The sequence below is a fragment of the Sturnira hondurensis genome, unplaced genomic scaffold (assembly GCF_014824575.4).
Source record: "Sturnira hondurensis isolate 20B ecotype Veracruz unplaced genomic scaffold, ASM1482457v3 Scaffold0004089, whole genome shotgun sequence".
In the NCBI taxonomy this organism is placed as follows: Eukaryota; Metazoa; Chordata; class Mammalia; order Chiroptera; family Phyllostomidae; genus Sturnira; species Sturnira hondurensis.
This window is the reverse complement of record NW_028076720.1, coordinates 454,874-463,426: the sequence shown is the minus strand read 5'-3', so window position 1 is coordinate 463,426 and position 8,553 is coordinate 454,874. Positions and strand designations below refer to the sequence as shown.

General features: G+C 55.5%; 1 protein-coding gene across 1 annotated transcript; it reads left to right on the top strand.

Moving 5' to 3' along the window:
- Positions 1–874: 874 nt before the first annotated feature.
- On the top strand, positions 875–6,235 carry PRSS22 (serine protease 22). Its single transcript, XM_037043446.1, has 6 exons — positions 875–1,195; positions 1,948–1,974; positions 2,455–2,626; positions 2,879–3,156; positions 4,255–4,412; positions 5,031–6,235. Exons 1-6 carry the CDS (start codon positions 1,114–1,116, stop codon positions 5,274–5,276), a joined length of 963 nt encoding a protein of 320 aa, XP_036899341.1. The 5' UTR covers positions 875–1,113; the 3' UTR covers positions 5,277–6,235.
- The last annotated feature ends 2,318 nt before the right edge of the window (positions 6,236–8,553 follow it).

Genomic DNA, 8,553 nt, shown 5'->3' with positions numbered 1-8,553 from the left:
CCCAGCTTGAGGTTTGTTGATTGAATGAAAGGAAAAAAAAGATACAGATCTGTTTCAGGGGAGAAAGAAGCCTGCTCCTCCTGCTTGGAGCGGGTCTGTCAAGAGTGTGGGACTGCGTCAGGGAAGACCTGGCCTCAGGGTGGGGTTCTCAGAATCAGGAGGGCAGATTCTGCAGGGGAAGTGGGGAGCAGGTGGGGCCCAACACCTGACGAGGCCTCCTCCAACAACTGCAGCTCAGAGGCCCTTTGACCCCATTGGGGTGGGGTGGGGGGGCTTCCAGGAACTCAGGAGTGAGATAGGGTGAGGGAGACCCGGTCGCCCAGCCCTTCCCAGGCAGCCTCATAAGTCATAGCCACGAGAGCACCTGGCTGGCCCCACCCACATGGGCTTCCTGGGAGTGAAGGTAAAGGGTGAGTAGGGTGAGTCCTTGGGCTCCTGAGTGGCAGGGCCCACAGGAAGGCGGCCCAGGACTGGCAGCCACTGGGGGGCCTGATTAATGGATCCCAGACTCCTGGGCTTGTCCAGGTCTCCCAGCTGAGTCAGGGCAGCTGGTCCCAGGGGGCAGTACCCTATGGAATCTCTGGGCAGCGCCCTTGCCAGCCCCCATCTCCCCAAAGCCCTGGGGCCTCTCCGATACTTCATACCTGAGCCTCCTGCTACTGAGGACTTAGGCCCTGGGTCTGAGTGCCTGCCCTTCCCCACCTGGACCCCCTTCCTTCAAGTTGTGAGGACCTTTCTCTGCACGCCCCCAACTCCTTAGTCAATGCCAAGGCCATAGTCCAGTTCCTCTTGACTGCCCTCCTAAGGCCAGATCCTGGGCCCGCAGCTGGAGCTTCAGATCAGAGCCTGAGTCCATTAGTCCTGTACCGAGGCAGGGGTCTCAGCTAGAGCCCCCCAGTTCCCGTTAAGGCTCATTTCCTCCTAGCAGCCCCACCCCCTCTGGTGACCTACAGCCCCGGGTGGCAGGGACTGAGCCACTCACTGGGGGGACTGGTCTGACGGCATTCCACCTCCCAGGATAAAAACTGGGGTGACCTGCAGGGAACCCTTCACACTCCTGCTGGCCAGCACAGAACAGCTCACTAGGCTGTGACCCTGCCCCTTCTTTCCGACATGCTTCTTTCCAGAACCCCCCGAGTCCTGGGTGGGGGCTGTCTTGGGATCTTAACCTCCCTGCTGCTTCTGGCTTCCACAGGTGAGTCCTCAGGACCTTGTGCCCCTCCCCGTCTCCTTCCCTTGCTCTCTGCCCCTCCAGGACCACTTCCTCCTCCCTCTCAACTCAGCTGCCTTCCTACCTGAATCCAGTCTCCTCCCTGGTGCTCTCTCCCCGCCAACCCCCTGTTGCCCCCTCCATGCCCGTCTCCCTCTCTCTCCTGCGATCTGACTGTGCCATGCCTCACTTTTCTCCACGGTCATGAGGATTAAATGAAACACTGGAGGTCCTAGGAGAGCTTGTATGCTTCCCATTTGGTGGTTCTTACTGATCAAACTCATCATTGTCTTCATCTTCCTCCCTCCTGTTTCTTCTGTCTTTTGGGGTAGCAGCTTCCAGGCCTTCGGCTTGGGGTGAGGGGTAAAGGGAGTCTTGGGTCACTGCTCGGGTTTGATGGAGGAAGCTCGAGAGGGTCAGGCGTGTGTCCACTCTCTGTGAAAGGCGTCCCAGGAGTTGGTTCCTTACCCCCCAAAAGGTGGGATGGATCCTGGGCACAAACTGGAGAAAGACAGGTAAGCCTCAGCTTATAACAACAGCATGAGGATTATGTCTGCCCTACCCAGGCTCCAGGAAATGCCCTACCCGGGCGCCCAGAGGGGCCTGGAATGAGACTGGAGAGGGGCACTGGGCATGGGGGGAGGGGTATCCTCTCCGCTGGACACTGGGGGACTTCTCTCCACTGGACACGGAAGGGCCTCTCCACTGGCCTGACCTTTTCCTTCTCTTGTCCTTAGCCATCCTTGGTGCTGCCAAGACACCTGGTGAGTAGAAGCTGTCCAGAGGGGAGGGGAATGGAGGAAACCCGAGGGGGAGGGCAGTGTCTGTGTGTCTGTCTGTGGGGCCAGGTCGGGAGGAGGCAGTGAGGCAAGAGTGGGGTTGAGCTAGAGAGCAGACAGGAAAGGAGGCCCAGAGGGCAGAACGGAGACTGGGACGTGGAGGAGAGAGAACCAAGTGCAGCCAGAGCCAAGAACGGCAAGTGGCCAAGAAGGGAAAAGGAGCAGTTGTGGGCAGTGTTAAACCGAGCGGGGCAGGGGGAGGCGAGGGGAGGCCAGCCAAAAGGGAGGGCAAAGAAAGGGCAGGCCAGAGAAGAAATGGCCAAGGACGGGGTACAGGCAGGATAGAAAGGCAGAGTGAGAGGCAATAGTGCACAGGCCTAAGTACTGGAGGTGGGTAAAGGGCAGGCAGAAGGGGAGGAGGACTATGCTGAGGGGATGAGAGAAAACTGGACCCCCTTCCGCCAGGGACCCCAGCCTGTGGGAAGCCCCAGCAGCTGAACCGGATTGTGGGCGGTGAAGACAGCGCAGATGCCCAGTGGCCCTGGGTTGTGAGCATCCAGAAGAATGGGACTCACCACTGTGCAGGCTCCCTGCTCACCAGCCGCTGGGTGGTCACCGCCGCCCACTGCTTCAAAGGGTATGACAGCCCATCTCTTCCACTTGAGTCCCCAGCTTTCTGCCCCACACCTGGGCTCCTCACACAGCTTTGGCTGCCAGGCCCTGGTCCATCTGGGGTCCCTCAGCAGTGACCCTACTCCTTCCCTCTTTTACCTTTCTTTTTGTTTCTTTTGCTTTTGTGGGGACTCGTCGTGTGTACTCTTCCCCTTTTAGCTCCTTTCTGGCCACCCGTGGTTCCTGGCTAACTCCCTCCCCTCCGCTCTCCTTCCAGCACTCTGAACAAGCCATCCCTGTACTCTGTGCTGCTGGGTGCCTGGCAGCTGGGGAATCCTGGCCCAAGGTCCCAGGAGGTGGGTATTGCCTGGGTGCATCCCCACCCTGTGTACTCCTGGAAGGAGGGTTCCCGTGCGGACATTGCGTTGGTGCGCCTCGAGCACTCCATCCAGTTTTCTGAGCGAATCCTTCCCATCTGCCTGCCTGATTTCTCTGTCCATCTCCATCCGAACACGGACTGCTGGATTGCAGGCTGGGGGACTGTCCATGATGGAGGTGAGCTTCTTCCCCACCAGGTGGTTGGGGATGGATAAGGACAGAGGATGGTGGGCACTCAGAAACAGAGGTGTCTTTGCAGCAAAGTGTAGAGGCCAAAGGCATAGCATGATAGAAACAGACAAAAAGATGGATTGCATCCAAAGATGTGATATCACAGAAGCCTAAGTGGATGATTTCAGGTCATTTCTAATTGAAAGTTACCTTTGGCTGTGTTCTGAGGCAGTAGGAGCCAAATCAAACGAAGCTATTAAGTGATCTATGAATGTCTGAAAGGAGGCATACGTGGGGGCAAGCTGAGTAAGATACTAAACCCTAAGATACCAAAGTGGGAACAGGTACCCCTGGTGGCAGCATGCTGTAATTGCAGGCAAAATGCCCAGGAGGTAATACAATCTCCCTAACTGCAAAATATAATTACAAACCAAGTTTGGAAGTTTGGAAAAAATCATCTAGAAACACAAAACACAGAGCAGACTAGATAAATTAAGAGGCAGTGAAGCAAAAAAAAAAAAAATGAGGGAGAGACTAAGAAAGGACAAAGTGTCAGAAAAATGGGACTGTATCCAGATTCCGAAAAATTTAAGAGAAATGACATCGTTTTGGGTATCTGGAGATCCCACTGACTGAGACTGCAGCCAGTCTCCCCAGGGCTCTTCTTAGGGGGTTCCGTGAGAACTGGCACTGGGGACTGGAGGATCGACAATGCCCTGCCTCCCAGGCTGTCAGCGAATTCTTCAAGTCCTCATGACATTCAACACTGAGTGCTCGTTTATTGATACCTCATCTGCAGCAGTGCCCATGCTAGATGAAGTAGTGCCTGGGACAGGACAAACTCGGAGCCTTGGTTCTAACCACTTGTGGGCATCAGAGATCTGGTTAACAATGCCAAGCTTCAAGCTGCGTGTTCATGCTCTGATTCAGCAGGCCCAGAGGTGGGGCCCGGAATATGGGTTTTCTGCAGCCTTCTTGGGAGAGCCTAACAGAGGTGATCCATTAGCCTTTGAGAAGCACTGCTGAAGGGAATGAACGGAAGAGGGAATTGAGGAGGCAACCAGGAGAGCTTCCGGCGCCTGACTCTCTCCTCCCTGCTCCCAGTGCCCCTGCCCCACCCTCAGACACTACAGAAGCTGAAGGTTCCCATCATCGACTCAGAAATCTGTGGTCGCCTGTACTGGCGGGGAGCTGGGCAAGGAGCCATCACCGAGGATATGTTGTGTGCTGGCTACCTAGAGGGGGAACGGGATGCCTGTCTGGTGAGCACCCCACCTCATTCCCAGCCCTGCCCCCCCTGAGCTTCCCGATGGTTGGTTGGGCCTCCCCCAGAATCAGCGGTGACCTGCAGTGCCCCTAGATGCCTGCAGAACAGGCCTCCACTGGGTTCAGTCATTCATCCATCTGTTCATACACCCAACATAACACTGAGCACCTCAGGTGTCCAGGTCCCATTCTCAGGAGGCTTGCACTGTCCTGAGGCGGGGATCCTACACCCTCCACCACAGCTCTGTTGCTGTGGTGGATGGCAGGAGAGTGTGCAGTCAATGCCTGGGCTCGGGTATTGGAAGACCTGCTTGCAATTCCTACTTGGCTGCCTCTGGTTGCCCGCTTGGGCAAGTCATTTCTTCTTTCCGAGCCTCAATTTTCCCATCTGTGAAACAAGTAACAGAACTCTCTGTCTCACCTGTGAGGAAGGAGGTCTCACACTGAGTGTTTGTCACCGGAAGTGAGTCCTGAAGGCATCCTACCTGGCCCTCCCTGCCTGGTTGTAGTTCGGGCGCTGCCTCCAGGATGGAGAAATGTCTCCCCCTTAACAAAGGCAACCGTTTACCACCCGCTGCGTTGCATGGATCCCTAACCTGCCCTCTTCTCCGTAGGGCGACTCTGGAGGCCCCCTGATGTGCCAGGTCGAGGGCACCTGGCTGCTGGAGGGCATCATCAGCTGGGGCGAGGGCTGCGCGGAGCGCAACCGACCGGGCGTCTACATCAGCCTGGCTTCCCACCGTTCCTGGGTGCAGAGGATCGTGCAAGGGGTTCAGTTCCGCGGACACTCTCAGGGGAGCGGGCCGTCGGGGTTAAGAATCCAGAGACACAGGGCGGCCCGGGGCGCCCCAGCAGCCTAAACACAGGCAGTTTCCTCAGTTGTAAATAAGCCATCTACCTCTGGAGGGCGCCCGCGTGCTGGCTCACGTCTTCCTCTGAGAGACCCCGCCCTCACTCTGCCACCCCGACCCCCGACTCAGGTTCCCCCACCCTGGGGCCGGGAGCGCCTCTGTGTATATACGTTCGTGATTTTTACAGTTATTTGTAAGCCTGACTGCACATTTTATTTATTCTCCCAAATTTCAATAAATTATTATCCAGGTCCTGTTTTTTCCCCTTGAACGGAGACATTGGGAAGCAGGGGTGCAGTTGGGGTTAAAATGGGGGCATCTAGGGTCCTGCCCACCTGAGATTCAACATCCTAACTCCAGACCTCTGTTTTGTCCTTCCCTGCAGAAGAGGACAAAATGTAGCTCTGCTACATAAAAGGCCCCCAAGGGCGTGGGGGCTGCAGGACCCTGCCTTTTGGGCTTTCAAACAGGGCTGGGTGGGAGAAACCACTCCCATGAGAGTGGGCTATCCCCGCCCCCCACCCCCGCCCCGTGCTCAGTGGCCCATCTGGATTTGAGCTGAGGCAGCTTTGCCTCCGAAGCCCCAGAAGCTGACTCACCAGTGACTCACAGCTGATTCTGTGAATCTTCCGGTGGATGAGGGAGCACAACAGTGAGACGGTAGGGTTCCAGGCCCTGCCTCATCTTGGATTTGAGTCACCTGCCTGCACCCACAGGGGTGGGGTGAGGGCAGTGTCCTAGGCCATAAGGAGATCCTGGCTTCCTGCCCTGCAGGGGACCTAGGTAGCACTCCTGTTCCCTTGGGATGGCCTTTCCCTCCCTTCGTTCTTCTGCAGCTAGGCCACTGGCCTCCGGAACCTGCCCCTCCTTTCCGCACAGCCCCCACATTCGGAACCAGTCCTAGTCCTCCTGGGCTTCGCTGAAATAGTTTACGCAAAAGAGATTCATTCTAAAGCAAAGTCAAGAAAACAACTAGNAGTGAGACCGTAGGGTTCCAGGCCCTGCCTCATCTTGGATTTGAGTCACCTGCCTGCACCCACAGGGGTGGGGTGAGGGCAATGTCCTAGGCCATAAGGAGATCCTGGCTTCCTGCCCTGCAGGGGACCTAGGTAGCACTCCTGTTCCCTTGGGATGGCCTTTCCCTCCCTTCGTTCTTCTGCAGCTAGGCCACTGGCCTCCGGAACCTGCCCCTCCTTTCCGCACAGCCCCCACATTCGGAACCAGTCCTAGTCCTCCTGGGCTTCGCTGAAATAGTTTACGCAAAAGAGATTCATTCTAAAGCAAAGTCAAGAAAACAACTAGACCCAGTCGCGCCCAAAGTGGGGTGTCTCCAACCAGAACCAGTCAGTGAAGTGAGCTTTTGACAGGGGGGTGTAGGTTTTTGTTTGTTGTTTAGTACCCTTTATTGGGGGTACTCTTCTAAAATATCTGTTCATGTTGTTTTGATTACCTTTAGGTTATTACCAGATCACAGTAAATGCTGTGGGGTTGGTTTTATGAAAATAAACAAATAAATGCTAAACTGGTCTCCTGCTCACCTGGAACCAGCCTAGGGAGTGAGTGGGTGGCTCAGCTGGGAGCTGAATCCCAGGGCCTCCCCTTTGTGACTCAGTCCCCTCTTTACCAGTCACTGTACCTCTACGGTCTCCTTGCCTTCCGTCGCCCTTTCTTCGGTTTCCCCTCCTGTCATGCAGGTTCTGCCTCTGCTCTTCGCTCCCCCACCTTCTATCACTAGGCACCCCTTCCTCCATTCCTTTTCCTTCTCCTGGGCTCCCTCCTCATCCTCTCTCTCCCTCGGTTCTTTCTTGCCTGTTTGTCTCCAACTCTCCTTCCCTCCCCTTCACAACACACATGAGCCCTTTTAAGTGGCATCCTGAGAGAAGCCCTTGAGAAAGGAATGCCTAGACACACCTGCCGGGGTAGAGAAGTTGCCCCATAAGTGGCCACAATGGTGGGCTTTCTCTGAGTTGGGCGAGCAGCCTCCAGGAAGCCCTGGAGCCCGAGGGCACCCTTCTGACCGTCTCAAAGAACTTGAGGGTCCGGGTGGGCCTGGGGAGGGCAGCCGGAACCTGGCTCCTCAGTTTGACAGGATTTCCAATGATTTCCCCTTCCCAATCAGGGTGAGGGGGTCCTGGAGGTGGAAATGGAGTCAGCCCAGCCCTGGCAGGGTCCACGCCAGGACCACAGAGGAGCCATTTGCTCCCTGGTTGGAGGTGGGCCCAGGAGCACACCCCAAATCTAGACCGCTCCCTGGGGAAGGCCTTGCTGCTTTGGTCCCACAAACACCACCTGCAGCTGGAGCTGCAGATGAGCCCTCGGGCCTGCCCAGCTGTCGTCTCCGGGGAAGTCTCCAGTGGGAACCGGGCCAATACGCCCATTCAGGCAGACGCCTCCGCTCACTGAACAGCCCTTTGTAGAGTCCTAACCTCCCCAAGGGCAGGGGTGGAGATGACAGCAGTGAAGGATGTCATTACACCAGGAACTGCCTTAGCTTCAGGCCTGGAGGCCTGGCTGTTGCTCCGTCACACAGTCTGCTCCTCCCTCAAACCTTGAACTGTTGGGGGGACTTTCCCTCCAAGGCCAGAACCTCTCAACTCTGTTCCACTCTGCATTCAGAACAAATGTGAAAAAGCACACATTTAACCCCGCAACATCCCTGTAGTGGGCAGGCTTCTCTGGTTGGCTAGGCAACACCCTTTCGCCTCCCTGTCCTTTGCTTCCTCCACCTCAGAGCCTGGAAAAGCTGAACACGGTTCCAGGATCTCCGGCTTGGTCCCAAGTGCCTATGGGGGTGTGTTGTCCAACACAATGGAAACAGTTGTCTGATGGTTTCTCGGGAAGACTGTTTTTCCTGATAAAAGGGGCATTATCCTTTCCCACCTTCTTCCTTCTTCTAGTCATGAATGCAAAGGAAGAAGCCAAACTCAAGTGGCTACGTGCTGTATGACTCCATTTATACGACATTGTGGGAAAGGCAAACCGTAGGAACAGAGGGCAGGTGGGTGGTTGCCAGGGGCTGGGATGAGGGGAAGGATTGACCACAAAGGGGCATGTGGGATATTTTTCTAGTGATGATTTTTCTAGTGAACTGTCTCTTTAACTTGATTTAGGTGTGGTTACATACTGAATTCATTTATCAAAACCTATAGGACCATTCACTAAAAATGGTGAATTTTACTGTATGTAAACTGCTTCTCCAAAAACCTGATTTTTACAAAAACCAACAATACAGAAATGTGGAGTCCTCCTTGACTCCTCTCTTTCTCTCATTCTCTAAATTCAAACC